Raw genomic sequence first — 23,021 nt, 5'->3', positions numbered from 1 at the left:
TTATATCATCTGTTCTTGTTCCCTGGAAGTAATCAATTATGTCTCCAAAGATATTGATGATACCCTTCTTCTAATTGTTCTTTCCCTACTCAGCCCCTCTTTCCTTCCAGTATTTCTTGTTTGTTGTCCATTTGTTTGTGTCTCTTTGGCCTTCTCCTGTGTTTGAGACATTTCCTCAAATGTCTGGTGACCCTTTAGGTGGCAGGCATATTAAGAGCGAGGCACTAAAAATGTCACGGAAAGTTCTGTGCGCACAAATGGGACCCGTGACCTGTGGGCTCCACTGACGGAGGTGTTTCACTGGGGAGCCCCTGATAGCATCAGACTTTTTTGTCTTGGCTTAATCAAAAGCTCCAGGAAGAATTGTCCACTCTTGCCTGGGGTGCAGGCACCTGGCTGCCTTGTCCTCACAGCTGAGGAGGAAGAGGGCTGTAGGTCTCAACACCCAGCGTGCTAACTTCCACTTACTACCTTGTCTTCAGTACAGATCCCCTGCTTTCCTATGCCTGGAGTCCCCCAGTCTCTGCGCTAAACTCTTCCCAGAGAACAAATCTTGAGTCTCCTGCCTGAGTGAGGGAAGGGCAGCTCCTGATACAGGGATCCAGAGATACAACCATTCTTCACAAATTTCCAAAGAACTCTGTTTTCAGCTTCACATCCACACCCATAGCCAGTGGTAACTCTTGCCTTCAACTGAGTGACTTTGGGGCTTTTGCCCTGCAAGTTGGGTTGCTTCTCTCTCTTCACCTAAGCTTAAGTGTCCAGGCTTTTTTGATATGCTGCCACTTAAGATGGTTCAGTTGATTTTTCCATTCTTTATCCTTATATTTTCATACGTTGTAACACTTTATTCTCCTTTTTGTGGGATTTATGGAGAAAGATGTGGCGTATGTATGTGTTCAGTCCACGCCATCTTTAACAGGAAGCCACCAGCCCTTCTTTTTTAGAGGAATTTCGAAGTATACAGACAAAAGACATGCTTTAAAATATCCTGATTTGCTAAAGCTAGAGTCATGGCATTATTTTTAATCTGCCTTTCAAGAGGATGAACTGGTTAGTTTAAAAACTTATAAAGAATTTTTTTCAAATAGTGAGGTTTTACTATTAAAACTAATTACATTTTAAAACTATGTGATTTTTCTTCCTCCTCCAAGGGTGAATTTTCTTGTTTTAATAAGGATGCTCAGGAGAGAATGTAAAATTATATATAGTTGTCTATGAATTATTTATTATAGAATTATATATAACTACATAATTTTATAAGTATAAAATTAGTATATGTTCATTGCAGAAAACTAGAAAAAAACAAAAAGTATAAGCTAAGCTTTTAGGATAAGCTTAAAATCAACTATATTCTCAACAGTCACAGAAAGCTTAAGTTTTGGTGTATCGGTGTATTATCCATGTATTGTACACACATGGTTAAGAACTAATCAATGTAACCACATCAGTATCATTTTTATTCTTTTAACATCTTAGGGTTTTTTGTTTGTTTTTGTTTTTAGGGAGATAATTAGGTTTACTTATTTATTTTAGTGGCGGTCCTGGGGATTAACCCCAGGACCTTGGGCATGCTAGGCACGCACTCCACCACTGAGCTATACCCTCCCCGCAGTATCATTTTTAAATTAACAATTTTTTAATGGATCCAATTTTTAAATTGTGATGTATTCCTAGAATTTCTAAAAGACTTCTGTTATTTGTAAAAGGGAAACGTTGCAGTAAGGGACTTGTGTGTTTATTCTTGAAGCGTATTTGTTTGTTGAGGAATGACGGGTCTGTTGTATGTAGTTCAAATGCAACCCCACGCACAACTGTCAGACATCATTCACTTCATAGTCTTTCATGTCTGCGTCGCACTGCGGCTTTGCCTTCAGGAGTTACATTAAGAAATCATTTTATTTGACCCGAAGCCTTCAGTTGAGATGAAAAGGTTGTTAATTGCTCTGGCAATAGAGAAAATAGTAGCAGGCAAAAGCAATTAGAAAATTCATGGATTAAATCTTTCTTGATATTTTAAACCTGTCAGTTATTTTTCTAGCCTGGTGAGAATGCCTTAATAAAGCATCAGTCTCGGAATTTGGGGCATAAATGTGCTTGAGGTTTGTAAGTCCTGCTCTGCCCACCACCAAACCAGATTCATTACAGACTTTTACAGAGGATTAAGACGAAAAGTATTCCTTCAGCAACATACAGTTTCTGACAGCAAGGTCTAGTCCAAAATATATCTTCATATTTATTATTTGTCCTTTTGTTTAACAAACATGTACTGAGATCCCACTTCTTCGGCATAGTACCTGTTATTCTCTCCTGAGCATCCTTCTTTGTGCGAGAAGAAAATTCATCATCAGGGAGGAAGAAAAAGCAGGGAAGAAACATAGATGACAAGAATGTGGCAGCGTTAGCAGATAGAGGAACCTCCAAATTGGAAAGCCGACCAAGCAGGTGGGCAAGCCCCCAGCCCCCCAGTGTGTGGGTTCTTGCCCACCACCTGAGAGAGGAATCTCAACAGAGGCAGAGGGACAAAGAGAAAAGAAAAAAAAGCTGCTTTTGTTGCTCAGAGAGACAGGAAAAGAAAACAGGGAGTGAGGGTGCCGTCAGCCAGGTAGCCGGTTGGTTGAGACAGCGCCAGCCCCTGATCGGGCTGCGGGTCTTTTGCTGGAAGCCTCGGCCATCAGTTGTCTTCACTTCGGTCCTGCCAATCACCTCCTGCTACTGACTCGTTCCTTCCCTGGAGCTCGGCCCTAAAACAGAAGCTTCAGCGGGAGAAAGAGAACAAAGAACGAGATACTGGGGTGTGTCCTTGGAATTAATGCAGCAGTTGTGGGACATAAATCGTCCTATTGGAGGACTGTGTCCTTGGAATTAAGGAGCCAGCTGTGGGATAAGAGAAATGCCCTGCCTTCACCAGCCTGGCACTTTCTTCCCTTGTTAACCAGCCAGGGGCAGTAAGCCTGCCTACTCACGTCTCTCAGCAGGAGCCCAGTCCCGAGAACTAAGGGGCTTAGGAATAAGGAAGCAGGTAAAGCTCTACAGAGAACAGCTGGAAACAGAAATGGAAAGCTGGCCATTAGGCCACAGGAAGACAGGGTTCCATTCAGAGTGTGACCAGCATCCAGGACCATCCCTGCTGCCCAAGGTCATAATCAGTGTCAGACTTTAAGATGGAATTAAATATTTAGGTGGTGTTTAATGATGATGCGAGGATCTCAGAGGTAAAAAACCAACTAGCTACGGGTGGTACCCACATAGGTCCTGACTTACACTTACTTTGTGTGGAGTTCGAATAGAAATCATTATCTGGTTTCCAAGATCCAACACAGGTTAGTGATCTGGGTGGAATATTAGAGGTAGGCACATAGACTAGAGTAAGAACTGGCAGCTAGATGCTTATCAGCAAGAGGGAAGATAAACAGTAAGATACGAGAGGTCAGACATCCACGTAACCTCATTTTGCAAAAAAGCAAACAGCCTAAATAGCACTGGAGGTACCAGTGTATATATAACTAGAATCATCAAGAGAAGACAATTGTTATTCACTTTAAGGCAGCAAGTAAAGAAAGAAAAATTTGGAGCTGCCTTTCCCACCTAGAAGAAGTTTGGCGCTTAAGGGTTTCATTTTCCTTATACGGGGGAGACCGTTTATTTGGAATAGTTCTGCGTCATTTGGCAACCCTGTATTTTTTTTTCTGAAGCCATGATGGGGTTATTAAACGACCCCACAGATCCCAAATGAAGTTGCATAACCATAACCATGGATGCCTTCTCCCTGCACAAAAATAGAGGAGCAGACATTTTGAAATCACAGTGTCATTCTTCTGATCACAGGTACATGTAAGTAAAACAAAACAAACAAACAAACAAAAATGTTAGCAAAGTAAACTGCAGTCCTGTTACTGATCCTCGTATCACAGCGAGGTTAGAGCCCACCTGGGTTTTATACCCACAGGTGTTTTAAAGCACAGGTTTGCTTGAACAATAAAGAAAGTCTTGGTTGCCCTGAGCTCAGGTTTAAATTCATCCTCAACCAAGGTGATGGACGGCAAGACTGCAGGGATGGTCCTTTCTTCAAAGCCCAGTAGACCCTCTGGCTTTTGGAATGCATTTCTGGAGAAGTCTCTGAGCTGATCTCTCCTCCGAGAGCCTGTCCTCCCTTGGAATCAAGAGGGCATCTTGCAGATCAGTCAACTGCGGAGAAAACTACCTGAGCGAGTTAGCTCACGTTCCGCATCCTTTAAGATCTACTCCCCAGTGCGATGACGTCACCTGCTGCCATGGCTGCCGGCCCCCTCCTCCCCTCCCCAGTCTCATTTCCGTAGCAACGTGAGTGTTCACACCCTTCAACGTGAATATGGTGGGTGTTAATGAACATTACCCATCTGTGTAGCTCGTGTGATTTCTTTTTCCTAATAAATCTAGTGATTAGCAGTAAACAAGTAGAAAGGGAAGAGAGCAACTGTCTGGAAGCATCTGAGAAAAAATAAATGCAAACGTGGTGAGTCAGATTGTTCTGTGAATCTGAAAGGGCCACAAACCTCCTAAACTGCTATGAGTGTTCGTACCTCGGTGTTTGGACACTTAGACCCCTGGAGAGTCTCGCCCACCCGAAAGCATTCCTACTAGGCTTGTTTTTAAGCAAAGCAGCTGGCTTGGCATGTAAATTGTAGGAACACTGTTAACCTTTGCCAGTGGGCTTCGTGGTCTGAATGGGTGATTGTGTATTTCCTTGCATTAGGAGTTACAGCCTCATCAAGATTCTACATTCCCGCGCCTGGGTTTGACTCTTCATCAGACAAGAGGAATTTATTACTCGAGGGCGGAGGGAAAGGGCAGCGTCGCTGTCCTTCTCCGCGGCAGAATGATGGTCAGGAAAGAACAGATTGAGGGAAGAAAACCTCTCTCTGTTAACCCAGCTTACCCACTCTGGCCTGTATTTTCCAAGTTATCAGTAATCAAAACACTAGGGAAGGAGCTCTAACCTCTTCTCCTAAAGGATTCTTTTTAATCACTTCCTCATAACAGGCCGCTTTGACTGCATTATAGGCTGTTCCTGAGGAATATATTATTAAATATACAGTTTGTCAGTGGAAGCTATTTGTCGATGGGTGGGGACTGATGAATTGGCTATTAACGTAGATAAGAAAGCATATTGATTGAGTTGATTCTGTAGTTAGTGATTTGCTAGACAGCAGCAACACATGGGAAATAGACTCTGTAACAAAGAACTGCTTTTTCCTTTCGGTCCCATTAAAAGCTCTTGCATATTTTCTTCCTGCAAAATAGATCACGACCACGATGAAAAGATCATCATGTTGTCATCATAGGTCTTTACCGTAAAGGTGAATTAGAGGGAAAGTTTTATAACTCTTAGGACAAAAATAATTATTGATACAAACACCCTCTCTGGCTTTTCAGTATCCCAGAAGTTCATTTCATTCGTACCATCAGTTCTGCTAGGCAGAACTGTGCTTGGGGTGTGGCTTTAAGCGAATACACTCTTCTTTTACCTGGAGAGGGCAAGCACATTGCCTCAATTCCCCTCCTACATTCAAGGTGCTAAGGAGCGTGCTGCCCTCCCAGGGGCGGAGGTACAATTTCCCTCTGAGCCATGTGGACCAAAGGAGAGGGTTTTGGAGACCACATTCAGATCTTGCAGGATGGATAAGCTTCATTCTCATTCTCTCTAGAAATTTTGTCTATTTTCTTTTCACTGGCTCTGGACCAAGGGAACAGCAGGTAGTAATTGATCCAAGATGGATCCAATAAATAATTGTTGGGTTTTTTTTAATTGAAGTACAGTCAATTACAATGTGTCCATTTCTGGTGTACAGTGCAATGTTCCAGTCATGCATATACATACATATATTCATTTTCATATTTTTTCATTAAAGGTTATTACAAGATACTGAACATAGTTCCCTGTGCCAAAGAGAAGAAACTGTTTTAAAATCTATTTTTATATATTGTGGCTAACATTTGTAAATCTCAAATTCCCAAATTTATCCCTTCCCACCCCCTTTCCCCAGTAACCGTAGGATTGTTTACTATGTCTATGAGTCTGTTTCTGTTTTGTAGATGAGTTCATAGTGTCCCTTTTTTTTAGATTCCACATATGAGTGATATCACATGGTATTTCTTTCTCTTTCTGGCTTAGTTCACTTAGAATGACGATCTCTAGGTCCATCTATGTTGCTGCAAATGGCATTATTTTATTCTTTTTTATAGCTGAGTAGTATTCCGTTGTATATACAGACCGTAACTTCTTTATCCAGTCATATGTTGATGGGCATATAGGTTGGTTCCATGTCTTGGCTATTGTATTTAGTGCTGCTATGAACACTGGGGTCCATGTGTCTTTTTGCTTTAGAGTTTTCCCTAGATATATACCCAGAAGTGGGATTGCTGGATCATATGGTAAGTCTGTTTTCAGTTTTTTGAGGAATCTCCATAGTGTTTGCCATAATGGCTGCACCAAACTACATTCCCACCAGCAGTGTAGGAGGGTTAAATAATTGTTAAGGTATCCACTAGACGTCACACCTGTCCCAGACACTGAAATGACAACAAAGGTGGATCAGAGAAGGTGACTGGCATTAAACCCCTTGCAGTCTAGACTAAGACATATGCAAAGATTAATTTAATAACTGGTAGAAAGTAAGAAGTATTTGATTTTACAGCTTCTGAGACCAGACGAGGTCGGGCGTGTTCAGGGTTGTATGTCCGTAGGCACAGCTTCTTAAGGTGCTGCATTGTAAGCTGTTGCTGAAGGACTTGTCGAAGACACTACTTGTCAATGTAGGGCATTTGCCAATGACTAGAGAGGCTGATGAATTGGCAGTTTATGTGATACATATGCTTTCAGAGTATAAAGGTTACTTCTAGTAACGGGAGGAGCAGCCGGACAAGGTGCCCACTCCAACAGAGACATTGATGCAGAAAGCCAGAAGGCGGGGCAGGTAGCAAGTGTGGCAGTAGATGGTGTGCGTGATGTGGAGCAGTCTGGTAAGATCCTAAATGCTGAAAGCCCACGTTGAGGGATTTGGAGTTTTATTTGGCAAGCTGTGAGAGTTGAAAATGATTTCAAACAGTGAAATACAACATGGAAGGCAGAAATTCCAACCAAAGTGTTTTGAGGTTTAGGATTCAGAATCCAGAAAAATAAACCTATCAAAACAGCAAGGAAGGCGATCAGCTCGGATTCAGTTCTCCGTGGTTGTACTACTAGTGGGACTGGAAGTCAGGCTTGGGGTGGCAGACGAGGAGGGACAGAGTCGCTCTCCCAGAGTAAAAGAAGGAAGGTTAACATAGCTCATCATCATGGTCGGATTTATCCAGCAAGATGGTTAACAAGCCATAGGTATTTCCCATTTAAAGGAAGCTATGCATACACGCTACCCAGAATAGCTCCCAAAGCAACGTTGGGCTAATGTATAGGTTGGATGCATTCTCCCAGCAAAGGAGCAAAGTCTCCTGAGAGCCTAGGTAGAAGGAATTCGTGCATTTTACAAAATGTGGACAGTGCAATTATCAGGCAAGATACTCTCAATGTTTTCTTGACATGCTGAGAATACATTCCCCTAGTTTTTAGATGCAGTATCTCATTCTAGGAACATTACTCCAGGAGGAAAGAAAAAGAGAGAGAGAAGAAAGAGAAAGAAGAAAAACTAAGTAATCATTTATAAACCACAATAGAATTCTAGCTGAGGTTTATCAAGAGAACTGTAAATTCTTAAAATTGGGGGAAACCATCCAAAAAAAACCCCTAAGTTTTGTGACCATATTCCAGCCCTTGCACATTTTGACTCCCTTTTGCCACCCCCTTGTACATTCTGAGGGGAATTCAAGAAAGAAAGAAAAAAAAGTAACAAAAAAAAATGTTCCTGCTAGAGCATGGCAGCTCTAAGTTGCCAAATTTTTGGTGTGAAATAGGAATCTACTTCTAGGTGTGTCCACATTTACATGCTTAGGTGGACTGTCTCTAGGATAACTGTCTTGTAAATAAATTTTGTTGTAACCCTAGAACCGGATGCCAGAGAAGTGGACTTCTCGCAAAATTGTACTTCAGTGCATCGTTTAACATTTTTTTCCTGAAATCCAGGAGTTAATGGGTTGCTTTGACACAACAAGACGACAAAACAGTACAATAGAATGTTGCTGACATTCTTTTGAGGCCTCTGCAATCTGGTTATGTATTCACCTAGTCAACCTTCTCTCTCCTTCCCTACTCCGAACCCTCCATCCAAGCTGTTTTCCCAGCTGTTAACTAAATAAGCTTATTTGTTATTGTCTTTTTCTTTTTTTTCACCCCCAACTTTTGTTCGGAGAACAGCCCCGCCCCCCAACACGCAAACCCATCTTTTCCATTTTTCTGAAGTCTGCTCCTCTTCAAAGCCCTGGTTGAAATTTGCCTCATTCCAGAAATCTTCCCCCAAATGTGCCAAACCATTGAAATCTCTCCCCTCTCTGAGTCACATAAATCAAATTGCTGGTGGCATTCCTTAGACTAATGACATTTCTATGACGCTCACCATCCTCCTGGGGCTTAGCGAAACAACTCTATAATGACAGATGTATTATCACCATTTTACAAGCCAAGAAACTGAGGTTCAGAAGGTTAAGTGACCCTGTCTGAGGTCACTTAGCTGCCAAGTGATGAAGGCAGTCATGGTTCACACCCAGCACCTCCTGTCTTGAAAGTCCACCGCCTTCCTTCTGTGCCGCTTGGCTTCCCAGTCATGGATTCCTTTGTGCTGCTTAACAAACCCAGTTTGTGCGTGGTTCTAGGAGGGTGTAGTTCTTTTGAAAGTGGCCGCCTTATTACCCCACTGGGCCTACTTTTCACTTTTCTGAACCCATATGAAGTGACCAGTTAACAGGGGAGGAATTAAATTGCATTCCTCTTATGTGGACCCTTAACTCAAGCTCCTCTTCGTCCACTGGTGGGTTTTCACATTACATCTAACTCTTTATGAGGGACCACTTCTTCCCCAGTGATGCATGAATTGGTTTCTAGCCACTTTCCTAATACCAAGATAGTCACCATCTGTGTATATTACACAAACGTGTGCTCTTAAATACACCAGGGAGAGGTTACAGCCAAGGGGGAGGGTATAGCTCAGCGTTAGAGCGTGTGCCTAGCACGCACAAGGTCCTGGGCTCAATTCCCAGATCCACATCAGAAATAAACAAATAAAAACCTAATTACCTCCCCCTCAAAGAAGCAAAACAATATATAAAGTAAATTTTTAAAAACACTAACATTTACAGGCCAGAAACTAGAAGAGAGTAAAATCAGTCGTCAGAACTGTAAAGACGGAGGAGGCTGGAACAGCCACTCCCCTCTCTGCCACCCCGGGGGTCAGCCTTGTCAGCCTGCCTGTTTCAAAAGGCTGGAGGGAGTTTAGCTGTCTCTGAAGTCCTGTTAATCTTCCAAATGAAGGCGCTGTGTCATAGGCGTCGAATCTAGGCAGCCACCCGTGAAGAGGCAGGTGAGGAGATGTGGTGCTGGTCTCCCCTGGGAAGCGTCGACGAAAATCAGCACTAAACAGTCAATAATGGGGACAGAACGGAGTTTCATCTGAGCCGCACTGAGGACTCGCCCAGGAGCCCGCTTCCCAGATGACTCCGAGAAACTGCTTTGGAGAAGCAGGGTTTCCGGTACAGTTTTGTATCTTGTCAGAATGAAGAATATTAAACAAGTCAAGGATATATTTCTTCACAGTTTAAAAAAAAAAAAACACAAAACACAGACTAGCACCTACACAACAGGTCAGCATGGCCTTGGCACCTGGGAAGGGAGTCTTAATATCCCAGGAGGACCAGCATTGGCGTCCCAGGAAGAGGGGCGTTTAATTTGTATTTTTAACATGGACATTCTTTACTTCTGGCCAGTGTGCCCTTTTCTTTAACAATTAAAGCAGGTGGACAATGTATGTTTGATAAGCCACAAACAGGCTGTCTTAGCATCAAATTCAAGTGAATTCGTGTACAAGCCAGGAGACTTCTCTCTACCTCAAGACGTGAACATTTCTTTTCTCAGAAGCCATCTGTACTCCCTTACTCCAAGGCCGCCGTCTCCCGGCCCTCCATGACCTCTGGCTGGACGCTGCACATCCTTTCACAGGCGTGCCCTCCCCCCTTCCCAGGTCGTTTCCCTGGAGCTCCTGCTCTCCCCCAGCACCCTGTCTGTTTCCCTGACTTGTTTGTGGCTCTTCTCCTCCCAGGAGAACGTAGGTTCCATGAGAGCAGAGGTTTTGGTCTCTTTGTCCTGTTCTGTGTCATATACCCGGCACCTGTGATGGTGGGACACAGAGGAGGTGCTCCAGAAGATTCGCTGAATGAACAAAACAATAGGAAGCAGAACATTTAAGGACATTGAGAAGCTGTGTTAGAAAAAATTCAGTTGTCCTTTGTTTCAGGACCAAATGTGTGGGGGTTTCCCCCACCAAGCAATTCTCAGTGACACCAGCTGGGTTGTCCGAAAATTTAACTCAGTTCGGACACTGTCTTCCTGGAGATAGGGTCAGATCTCACAGATTGGAAGCTCAGTCCCCCCAGACTCCTCCGCCACACTCCAGAGGCTGATTGCAAGTCCAGGTTGTCACCTGTGCGCCTGGCCAGTTGGCTGAAAATCAGAGGTTCCCACCACCCCTTCCTCAGGCTCAGTTCACCTGCTAGAGTGGCACCCAGGACTCGGGGAAAGAGTTCCCTGATGCTTACCAAGTTATTATAGAAGCGTTCTGATAAGGGCTGTGGATGAACATCCGGATGGCAGAAATGCTTAGGGCAAGGTGTGTGGGAAAGGTATGGAATTTCCGTGTCCTCTCCCAGCACCTCACGTATCACCAAACCCCATAACTTAGAATTTTTGTGGTGGCTTCATCACATGGGCATGATCGATCTAACGGCATTTCCAGCCCCCTCCCCTCTCCGGATAATGGGGCGTAGGGCTGAAAACTCCAAGCTTCTCATCGTGAGTCGATCTTTCGGTGACCAACCCCCACCCAGGAGCTCACCCGGAGTCACCTCATCAGCATAAAAGACACCTCTATCACCCAGAAGATTCCAAGGGATTTAGGAAGTGTGAGTCTGGCACCAGGATCAGAGACCAAATATTAGAACACAAAATGTGCTTCGTCCTTCTATCACTTAGGAAATTACACGGGTTTTTGGAGTTCCTGTGCCAGGAATAGGGGCAGAGTTCAAGCTATACATTTCCTGTTGTCTCAGGAAGCCATAACCCATTCTACTCTTGTAGAGAAGGAAGTTAAAAGTTTGTATCGTTTATTCCTCGGTTATGTTGAAACCACGGAAACTATGCCAAACTAATCAATTGCCTCATTTTTCGCAGAGTCAGCTTTTCACACGCACAGCAAACCCTCTCCGCCAGCCAGTGGCAAGCCTGACCCAGAGTGAGGCCGTTTCACCCAGAGTGAAATAAACAGTTTTTTATCCTTCCTTTTGTGTGACATTCCAGAGCCTCAGAAAGCAGTGGTACAGAACTTCTTTTAATACAGTTTTGAAGTATGTTTTCCACCTTCACAGCCTCAGTGTCTGCTTATTGTTCAAAATTTCCTAAGAAAACATTGCACTATTGATGTTGTAAGAGGACGTGATAAAGACCTATCATTGTGTGACCTTCAGAAACAGAACGGGGTAGAGTTAGCCTGAGGTTCCAGAATCCACCCAGGTTTTAATTTCATTTGTTTCTCTAACTTAAGGACTTAGGTCACAGCCAACGATGACCATCTGGTGCTGTCCCTCCTTTGAGAATGTCTGGAATGGACATTCTGGAGAAGCAGAAAGGGGAGAGACTCTCCAGTATTCAAGCTACTCTCAGTTCCAGTGGAAACAACATCATTCCAGCCTCTAATTGAGAAAGTTGCATAGGAGACACCAGGAAGCTCCAACTGTTTACCCTTTGTGCCCACGTCTCTACGCATAACCCTAGATCAACAGATTCGTTTTCATTTGTTTGTTTGTTGAAATCTTTGACCCCCAAACCAATAGATTTATTTTAAAATAGCAACATATAAACACGTAACTTTTAATTAGCAATTTTGGGGAGACCTCAGGAGTAGTAGATCTGCCAGCACGTGGCAAAAGCCAGTGGGTGCCTTCCCAAGAACCATCTCCTCTCTCTCCTCCCTCGTAGGACCCCAGTTCTTTTGGGGCACTCATCCTCCTCCGCACGGCCGAGAACTTCAGACAGGCTGTGTTCTTCCCCAGCCGTAGGGCGTGCAGAATGGAAGGTGAAAGAGAGAGGTTGATGGATGGCTACACCCGTGAATAGACTTCCATTCACCATCTGAGGATGCCCCGAGGGGAAGTGCTTCCAGCAACCCACCCTCACTTCCGGACTTCCCTATTGCGTTAGTCCAACCGAAACGCTCTCAACCCTCACTGCACGTTACTACCACCTGGAGAGATTTCAAAAACCTGCAGATACCCAAGTGCACCAGAAAGAGTTCATTTCAGGGGGACCTAGGCATCCAGGTGTTTTAAAGCTCTCTGGGTGACTGTAATGTGCAGCCAGGAATAAGAAACATGATACTCATCGCCGTAGTCTGACCCGGTTGTCAGGATGCTTTGGGAGAACGGAGAGCTTGCGACCATCCTTTGGAAACCCTTTTCCATCATTTGGCGTGAGGCTAAGTCGAGGGTCTGTCCTCCCAGTGAGGTCCTGTTCTTCTAACTATAGATGGTCTTCAGGATCTGTCCTCTCCAACAGAAAAGAACATATTTTTCATACAGAATTCCTTTCAGATCTTTCGGGCCTCTCTTCGTAACATCTGCACCCCCATCCTACCCTACCCCCAGGGCTCTTGACCAATCTGTCGGGCATACGGGCTTTCCTAATCTAGTCTCTTCTTGGAAGGCCTGAAATGGGAAAACAGCTTTCCAGGAAAGGAAATAAACTGGCCCCGAAGGGATCAGGAACCCCTGGAGCATTTCGGCAGATGTGGGTCACAGGTTTACCATTCACACCTGCGTACACAGGGCACCTGCCCATCTCGGGAGAGTCGGGTGTGCTGTGTGCTCAGTGCAGTTTTATGGCCATCACAGCATCCAGTGCGGTGGGTGTCTCTCCCCGACATGGTTGTTTCCCAGCCACCTGGTGGGTTACATGAGCCAGCAAAGCGCCCACGCTTAAAAGGATGAGACCACCGAGGAGGGGTCTGCCCTGGCCCCAGAGGCTGCTGCTGTGGGCCGGAGGGTGGCGCGGGCTGGCCTGCAGGTGGCGGGCCCAGGCGGATGCCTTGTGTGCTGCTCCACTCTCTACGATGTGCTAAGTGGAGACCCAGCAGGATACAGCACATGCTTATTGGTTTCCGGGGAGAAGTGTTTCAGCATTTCAAAATTCAGCTCAAGTGCTTGAAGAGCTTTCCCTGAATTTTGCCTCCAATTAACATGCCCCATTTTAAGCATCCTCACTGAATTTTCTCCCATTTATCGCCATGTAATTAGAGAACAATACTGTAAAATGAGGTTTGACACACCTTGTTTAGCAAAGCCCTTTTGTAAATTGCCTCATTGTTCCACTGTCCCATCACACCCCAGTAGAAGTGGTGACAAGCGGTGTATCACTCAACGTCAAATTCCAGCAGCCTGGGGCACAGGTGTTGCCGCTCTCCCAAACCCTAGGGTTGGATTACCTGAGTCTCCTGAAACTGGCATTGCAGTAGGCACTCACTGTATTTGCTTTTATTTTTAAATTACACCTAAACTGGGTAGACTATTTCATAGTTATTTGTTACCTGTCAATGTCTATGAGTTTCCATTGAATGGAAACTCAAGAATTACAGCAGAATTAGAGCATCTGGTCACGGGATCACAAAGCCACCCCTTCGCCACCTCCTGACTCCTGTTCCCATGGAAACCTGATCATCTCAACTCTGGGTCCAACCCACATAGATCTTCCAACACTGGTCTAGAGTTTAAAGGTGAAGGATCTTCCCAAGATGTTTAAATGCTCGTCTGTTTGAGGAACCCTGTTTCTGTTTGATAGGAGGTATTTAGGGTCTTAGAAAGTTGTGAAGGAATGGCGATACCTCCCTCAACTCCAGCTTCCACCAACATCGTATTCCAGGTACTACGAAAAAAAAAAAAAGCCTTCCGGAAAAAAAAAGTTGTGGGAATAAACAAAGATCACTCAAGTGAGAACAAGCAAAGGCCGTTTATTCAGAGCTTGCCATAGTGAGTAAGATACCATCACTTATGTTTGGCAGAGAATCAAAGGTAGGTAGGGAGTGGGAAGGCTTTGTGGCGGAAAAAAAAGGAGAAGGCTTCAGGTGTGCCCTGACTGGAGGTTGCTGGCCTGGAGAAGCTGGAACAGGCTGGTGAGAAGCTAGGCATCCCAGGTGATTGACTGGGGGGATATATTTGGCTTTGTCTGGTTGGTCCTCAGTTGGAAAAGAGGACAACAGTCAGGGAAGCTGGCAGTTATTAAGTTGGCCGATTGCTACAGAAGTGGGTTGACTTTTTGGGCTGGTTGCTGGTTGTGGTCCGTGTTCTGTTGTCACATACGGTGTGGCTGTTATCTTTTGTATATTCAGTCTCTCGGAGGAGCTCCATAGGCCTTAGCGACGTGCAGTCATGGAGAGCATCTTCTGAGGACCTGAGTAGTGGCAGCAGGAGTCACCGATGATCCCTCACATCCACCCTCCAAACAGGGCTGGGCCCCTGGCCCAGTCGCTGTTCTTAGAAAGACCCAAACCATCCACAGGGATTGGATTTGGCCCACTTCTCCACCACCACGTTCTCCACGCTACTTGAGGGATAGGTGGGGTCCATCCTGAGACATCTCCCCCCCGTCTGCAGAGGGACTTGGGGCCCCGAGCATAGACCAGGACACCCGCCAGGCTCCCTAGGACTGAGCAGTCTAATGATCTTGGGAATCGCTGGTGTTTCTGGAAACTGCTGACAGATTTCAAGGGTCATTGCTAAGTTTTTCGCTATCAGCTAAGAAATTAAACTCCATTTTTATATGTCCTGGATGGAAGAGAGGGAGAGAGACTTGAGAGGCATCAGAAGCTCAAGGAAATGCTTGGAAGGAGGTCAGGATGGTCAGGAAGTCCTGAGTGGCTGAAGCACAGTCATTCTTTATTTATTCAACTAACGTTTGATGAAAGCCTTCTGTGGGTGGACCAGGCTCTGCGGCAAGCGCTGGACAGTCCTGTACCATGCAGCTGGAGAATAAGACCGGGGAGACAGCGCGGGAAGTAAACACACAGGCAGTGGGTGCCGAGCACAGTAGGGGGCAGGATACCAATTGAAGCTGGTGGCCCCAGGATGCAAGGGTGGAGAGGCCAGTGTTGTGCTGTTAGCAACCAAGGGGACCCTGGAAGAGGATTTTGAAGGGGAAGGTCGGGAGGCGAGGCTCTGGGTGGTTTAAGGGTGATCAGCCGTCCCACTAAGCAGCACCCCCTGGATGACAAGAATCGAAAATACCAGCAGTTACAGTCAGTGCTCACTCCTCCCCTCACACGTCTGAGCCCTTGAACAGCCTGCTTCCTCTTCGTGGAACGCTCTTCATCCAATTTTATGCCTGACTAACTCTGACTCATCCTTCAAGTGGCTAGACATCACTTCATCCACAGAGCTTGCCTGATGCCCCAGAGCTGGGTGTGGGCCCCTCCCCAGCTCTCCTTCCCCAGAGACAGCCCTTACGCACTGCCTGGTGGGACCACGTTGCTTGAACTCACCACCACGCTCCCTGTGCCAACCAGCATCTGCCCAGTGAGGACCATTCAACCAATCTGGATTGAAAAGTGGGTGAATGGAATGGCCTGCGGACTTACCTAAACCCTGCCGTGGATACAGATTCCCCAACAGCTAGCACACTGCCTGGCGCGTGACAGCATTCAGTAGATGTGTGGGAGGGCGGGAGGGAGAAATGGAACTGACTGCCCACCTTCAAGGCATCCTTTGACCATCTTGGGCCACGATCGCAGACGCACCGCACCGCTCTGCTCTCACCCCTCCATCCTGGCCAAGGAAGGGTCTGACGGTGGCTCTTGGAGATGCTGAATGGTTAACTGACCTTCAGTGTAAAAACGTTTTTGAAGTAGCCCACCATACTCTGTTTCTTGACATTACATCGTTGAAGTAATGCAAGCGTGTTTGGGGGCGAGTGAGCACCCAAGTCCTGGTGGCAAGTACTCTCTGCATGACTCTGGCCTCATGGCGCCCTGACGCAGCCGCGCGAAGGAGCTGCCGTGTGTTGCTTCCCTGGTGTTTTTAGCCTTTTATTCATAATGATGAAATGAAAGGTGGTGTCTCTCTCTGACACGCGTCTGAGTGGATGAAACTGCGGTCTGGGAAGCCTTCTTTCCCACGCACGGAGCATGTTGCGGAGACTCTCGGGGCTGGCCCTGAAGCCACGCCTGGTCCGGTGTGATGGGGAAGGGGCTGCAGGCTGGCCCACAGCGGACCTGGCTGGGCACATGCTGCCTGCAGTCGCTGGGGGCCCAGCTTGGCCCCTTCCGCCCTCCCCAACCCCTCCTCTCCCTGCCAAGCCCGAGCCACAGCTCAGCTCTCTTCCACTCCCCACCTCCTGTTCGGCCTCCGGGCTGGAATCCCGGATGGCAGGGATCGTGAGCCCGTACTGACCCGGCCCTTATCCTCCCCACCGCCACGCCACAGGTCCAGAGTCTCTACGCTCCAGAGCACCCCTTACAGGAAAGGAAGACTGGGGTGAAAAAAACCCCAAGCTCCAGGGCACAATGCGGCAGCAAAGTCCAGGGACAGGAAAGAGGAGAGCTAGAGGAAACTGGCCTACTAGTTAAGTCAGTTCTGGGGTCTCTAGATTTAAAAATCTACGTACGGAAGGACCACATTTTACCTGCTAAATTGTGACAAACTGAGAGAGGAAAAAAAGCCCTCTAAACATTTGGTTCAACTGCATGAGAATCATAACCATTCTAATGGTTTTTACATTGCACTGACCACTGCAGAGGGCTCCACACGTGTATATGTAAGCCGTGTCCGTTTTATTTGCTCATGACACAACATTCCAGTGTTTGTATGTTCCCCCTTCGTATTTTATTCTTCGGATAATAGGACATGATACCACGCTTTGCTCACAATTAGAAGGGGCATTAATTGTGAACAGGGAGCCCAGAGAGAAAAGGATTATTTGCTCAGCCAGGGCAGGGCCTCCTGGCTGTTCTGGAAAAATGCCCGAGTCTCCGTTTGTTTTGTAAACCTCTTGATCTGGAGGAAAGCCCTTCTGAATTCCCACAGTGTCCATGCTCTGTGGTGATACACTGGAAATTGGACTTGGCTAGTAGCAGAATACAGCGATGTGTTCTGGATACTGAAGCAGGCTAGTTCTCCCTGCTAAATAAGAAAAATGTCACAAATTACTATAATCAGACGTTGAAATAGGCTCCAGGGGAAGAGAGAGAAGCAGCATTACTCATGTCACTTAAAATTAAACCAGGGCACAATTTATCTGCCTCTTGGGCTGTTTGTCCTTTTTCTGAGCGATGCTGCAGGGATCAATATTAGAAACGGGGGAGGGAGGGAGGGGTAGGATGGATGGAAGACAGTCTGTTGGTATCACTGTTCCACTATAAATCTGCGAAGAAAGAAACGGGGTTCAAGTCACGTATGAAGTAGGACCGCGGACTGTCCTAAGAGCTCCTTTGTGAAATGGTGTGCTTGTAACTACGGAGTTTGATCTAGTTCTTACACAAGAGTTTAGTGGAATTAAAAAGTCTTTGAGGAAGCCGTGTGTGTTTATGGGAATCAGATAAACCTGAGTGGAAATTCCTGCCCTGCTGCTCGTTGGCTTTCTGTTCCTGGGTGTTCTCATCCATAAAATGAGGGATAATGCTAGACCCGCCTCATGGGGCTGTTGAGAAAATTAAGCAAAGTGAAGTATGTGATGCTTTTAGCGCGTGGAACAGCGTGTATTAATGTTCAGTAAGCTCCGTGGGGCTCCGCTTGCTTCACTCACCCTGGACCACGGCACTGAGCACGGCACAGGGCACGTGACGTACGCCCCCCAAATACAGGGTAAATGGATTAATTAGTGGATGGTAGCCAACCCGATAGTGTCACGTTACTTCTGGGACGCTGGAATGGCTGGATGATATTCTGCTACGTGGGTGTAGCTTCCTTAACCTTTTATCTCTGTGCATTTCTGGGTGTTCGGTATTTTTTTTCATAAGCGTCTCTGTGAGGGACATCTCTCTCCATCCAGCTTTGTTTGGAGGAGTGGGGCTTCCTACTGGGCCAGGGAAGTTGAACAGGAGGGCCTGAGGTGAGCCTCGGACTGTCGGTGGGGAAAGGCTGCCGGGATCACTGCCGGGAAACCGCACACAGCATCACTTACCTGCGTGAATTCGACTTGAATTCCCAAAATCCAGTTCAGCGGTGTTGCTGAGTTCACCAGTTGAAGAGCAAGGGGCTCCTATTGAGTTGGTTGTAGAATATAAGCCTTAATGGAAAAGATGCCCCTACAGCCAGTGGAGGTGCCTCAAAGTGGGGCTCACGCTCCTGGAGGGCCTCCTATATGTGGTGCAGAAACGTGTGCTTATCTGCCCACCACACACCAGGGGATGCGGTGGTGAGTGGTGAGAGCCACCACGGTCCACCCTGAGTGCCGGGGAGCATCCGCATCTCGCCCGCAGTGGAGGACGCAGGCAGAGGCGCAGAGCAGCAAAGGTTGGAGGGACCTTAGAGCTCGGGATGTGTACACCCCTTGTTCTGCTGGAGAAGAAATCGGGGCCTGAGGAAGAATCTGACCTGCTCATGTCCCATAACTGGTCAGTGGCCAAGGCTGCCCTGACTTCTGCTCAGAACATTCCCCATCGCATCCGCCTTCTCCATCCTTGAAGTTAGTGTTCCATTACGGAGGGTAGAGGAGGGGGAAGGTTGTGGGTTAGAGGAGTCTGTTTTCCTGAGGAATCCCAGGGCCTCTGGGGAGGGAACTCACTCAAGGGAAGAGAGGACCAGATAAGAAGCACAGCCCAGTCTCCGGGCTGCGGGCAGCATGAGTTTTAGGAGCAATGCAGTGACTGTCTATCCAGTGACCTAGTGCACAGCCAGTCCTTGGAAAACAACTGCAAACAAGGATGGAGGCAAAAGAGCAGAGGCAGTGCTGTGGGCATTTGTAGGAGACACCAGAAAAGTCAGGGAGAGAGATTGTCGTGGGTCACAGAGAGCCTGCACTGGTGCACCCTTAGTTCTGCAGCTGCTAGTAAAAAAGCTCCAGCAGCTTCCGCAGGGACCACGGGCTCCAGCAGCTTGGCCAGGACGGCAGGGAGCACCCGGGCTGAGTACCTTGTACGCCAGCATCGCGCACCGGGGCCGGCACATCTTTGCCAGGCCCCAGAAGTGCCGTCCCTGCCTGGATACCCAGGGAGGGAGAGATGAGCAGGCACTTTGTGCCAGACAGGAGGACTGGCCACACAAGGCCCTGCCTGGGGACCCCGGCAATCGTTGGGGACACTTCAGGCAAGTGGGGAGATGGAGGCTCCTGAACAGACACAGCCAGGAAAATGCTGCTTTCCCGATACTGAGACTCTTGTTTCACCCCCAGGCCAGTGTTTGCAGATCCTAGCAGCATCCCTTTGTCCATCCTTCTGTCTTTGAGGTGGAAAAATCCAAAGATGGGGAAGACGAGGCACCAGGAGCCGGGCACCTGGTCTTCGCGTCTGCACTTAGCCAAATTCCCTGACGGCTGCATTGGGTCAGGAGGAGACAGAAGCATGACTAAGCTGGATTGTATTCTGCCAACCAAGGAAAAATATAATTAACGTGGCAGCTAGACTCAGCAAAGCCAGTGGAAACGGCCAAGAAGGAAAGGGCTCCCACAGTTCAGGGTGATGTTAGAGAAAAGGCAAGGCCACTCTTCTCAAATCCCACAGCATGTTCCCCTCTGACACCCACAACTTGATAAAGGGGAAAGAAGATGAGACCCCGAGCAGCTGTGCCGCTGGGGGGATCCTACTGCCCGTGGGAGTCCTGGTGGTGAATCCGGCAAAGCAGGGTGGGAATTCCTGCCTCTCAGTTCTGCATCTCAGCTCACACCCCTTAGGGGAGGGACTCCACCAGGCCCTGCTCCTCCTGCAACTCTGATAACCACCTTCCAACAGAAACAAGAAACCTTGCAGAGCCCAGGAAGGCGTGAGACCAGTTACTGTATCACGTAGACTCCTAGCTCACAGTCATGAGCTAAGTGACCGAGGATCAGGCAGATGTTAGCAGCCCCTGAGAACTGAGTTGTAAAGACTGGTATCAGTCTTCAGCACGCTCCCCAGCTAACAGACTCCTTGAAAAATGCAAACTGCTTTCTAAGCAACACTGTTTACAATAACCATGTCATGGAAGCAGCCTAAATGTCCATCGACAGATGGCTGGATAAAGAAGATGTGGTGTATACACACATACACATACACAGGCACTGGAATACTACTCAGCCATAAAAAAGGAAGGACATAGTGTCACTTACAGCAACATGGATGGACCTAGAGATTATCATCCTAAATGAAATAAGTCAGACAAAGAAAGACAAATATCGTATGATATCACTTATATGTGGAATCTAAAAAAAATGACAGAAATGGTCTGATTTATGAAGCAGAAACAGACTCACTGACATAGGAAACAAACCTATGGTTACCAAAGGGGAAAGGGGGTGGGTGAGGGATAAATTAGGAGTTTGGGATTAGCAGATAACACACTACTGTATATAAAATAGATAAACAACATGGTCCTACTGTAGAGTACAGGGAACTATATTCAATACTTGTAGTAGCCTAAAATGAAAAAGAATATGAAAAAGAAAAGAAATATATATATATGGGAGGAGGGTATAGCTCAGTGGTAGAATATGTGTTTAGCATGAACAAGATCCTGGGTTCAATCCCCAGTACCTCTGTTAATTATTTAATTAACACCTAATTAACTCCCTCCCAAAAAATAACCAAAAAATAAAAAAGGAATATATATGTATAACTGAATCGCTATGCTGTACACTAGAATTTAATACAACATTGTAAATCAACTAGACTTCAGGAAAAAAAACTGCTTTCTAATGCGTCTAACTGGTGCTTGCTTTCCCTCTGGTGACTCATTTATATTTAGAGACTATTTGCTAAGCTTTATAGATTTTTATTTACTTAATATTACCTTAGCCTTTCTGATACATTGAACTGGAGTATTCTCTACAGTTTTAAATTATTTTAACTTTTTTTTTCATGACTTTAACAAGTCAGTGCTCAGCTTCTCCTAGCTTGGGAAACTCCTTAACCTTCCATGCGGTTGCCAAAAGGAAGGCCCAGGGGATGCTCACCTGACCCCTTCCCTCTCTCTCTCTATCACACTTGCATTTGGATATTGAGGCATTGCTAAATTGTCGGGTTTTAGTATCTGCCTTTCCTTATGAGATGAGGTTCATTTATTCATTCATTCTGCCAAAACTTAAAAGAAAAAAAATGTATCTGATCGGTTCTATCTGATTTCATGCACTTGAGGATTAGGACTTATGAACTTCACATATAAACATAATTTGATGAAAAATTGTAGCTTAATTCCAGACCTTTCTGAATAAGATGGTGATATTAATGAAATGATTTGATACAGTTTAATCTAGTTTTATCGAGAGAAACGGAGCCGACAACCCCACACTGGTGGTGGAGGAAAGCTGCAAGTGTGCAGACCTTGACACCCTTCTCAGAGTCACCTCTATGAAGCAGTGACAGTGGTGATGGTCTTTTTTTCAAGTTTCAGTTGCTTTAAGAGAGATTATCTAGCAGGAAGTCTGTGAGTACTAACTGGTTTCTATCTAAGCCATACGTCCTGTTTGGTTGATGAAAAAGAAAAAAAGTCAAAAATAATAGGTATATTTCAAAGCAAGTGTTAAGTCATTTAAGCAACTCCTAGAGGCAAAAAAAAAAAAAAAAGAGAAAAACTATGCGGGGCAAATTTCCCATTTTCCTCCAATCTGGAACTGTCGTTGAAGACCTAAGGGCCATAAAACCTGTATCCAAAAGATATACTCACATTCCTTAGGGAGCATTTTTTCTGTATTATTTATTTTTATTTTGAAGTGAGGAGGTAATTAGGTTTGTTTATTTTTAGAAGAGGTACTGGGGATTGAACCCAGGACCTTGTGCATGCTGAGCTACACCCTCCCCTCTTAGGGACCATTTTAAAGTGACTGGTTTTGACCTTAAAAACATAATCTTTCATTAGGAAATCATTCTTCCAGATGTTTTCAAATATAAAACGCTCGAGTTCATTGCCAGAATCCCAATTGGGTGGAAAGAAACCTACCAGGCTTATCTTCATTCCTCTTTTCTGAAAATACCCATTGCATCCGCTAACTGTGAAACTTTAGGTAAATGACTCCACTTCCCTGAGCAATAAAGGTGCTCCAGTTAGGAAGGATAATAATCTCTCTCTCCCCGGGTGGCTCCAGGGTTTCCATGCTTAGGTACCAGGATGCAGGTACCTGCCTGGCCGAGATGCATTCAGGCATTCAGATACACATGAACTGGCCCAGGCACTGTGCTGGGTGCAGGGGGTCTACTGACAAACAGCACGAGAGGACACCCTGGATTTCCCCTCATTCCTCCCTGGTGCTGCAGCCTGGAGAGCCCACTAAGCCGGCCGGGTCCCCAGCTGGACACACGGCCTCTGCTCACCTTCCTCTGCTTTGCTCCCTGATTCCCTGGGAGGCATCACTCCAGCCCCCGGGAAAGCCCCCTCTCCCCGATCCTGGAAGCCCCCTGTCCTCGGGACACCTGCGTCCCCACCAGGAGCCCTGCCGGCCTCCTCTCTGAGCCCTGTAAGGACTTTCCTTCTCTCTAGGAAATAACATGTTGCTCTAGGTTTGCTGGTTCCCAAACTCACATTCCCAGCAGTGGCGCTGGGCAGCTGCAAAGAACGACTGGCGAATTCCTTAAAAATGCAGACTTTCTGATTCCACCCCAGGCCGACTGGGAGGCCAGGGATTTCTGCAGGGAGCCGGATTTGGGAGGCACTGCTTCGGGGTCGCCAGGTTATTT

The 23,021-nt window shown here is 46.4% G+C and overlaps 1 protein-coding gene across 6 annotated transcripts in view; it reads left to right on the top strand.

Moving 5' to 3' along the window:
• Positions 1-23,021, top strand: part of CNTNAP2 (contactin associated protein 2) — a 1,225,886-nt gene that overhangs the window by 1,149,437 nt on the left and 53,428 nt on the right. Inside the window, exon 20 of one of the 6 annotated variants that reach the window (XM_072964287.1) lies at positions 11,721-11,959. The exons of the other annotated variants lie outside the window; for them this stretch is intronic. Coding sequence (XP_072820388.1) covers positions 11,721-11,872 — 152 coding nt within the window. The 3' untranslated portion in view covers positions 11,873-11,959. Of the gene's footprint in view, positions 1-11,720; positions 11,960-23,021 lie in introns of those variants that run through there. 6 annotated transcript variants of the gene reach the window in all.

This window comes from Vicugna pacos, chromosome 7 (genome assembly GCF_048564905.1).
Source record: "Vicugna pacos chromosome 7, VicPac4, whole genome shotgun sequence".
Taxonomy (NCBI): Eukaryota; Metazoa; Chordata; class Mammalia; order Artiodactyla; family Camelidae; genus Vicugna; species Vicugna pacos.
Note: the sequence above shows the minus strand (reverse complement) of the source record. Positions and strands in the feature narration are given on the sequence as shown.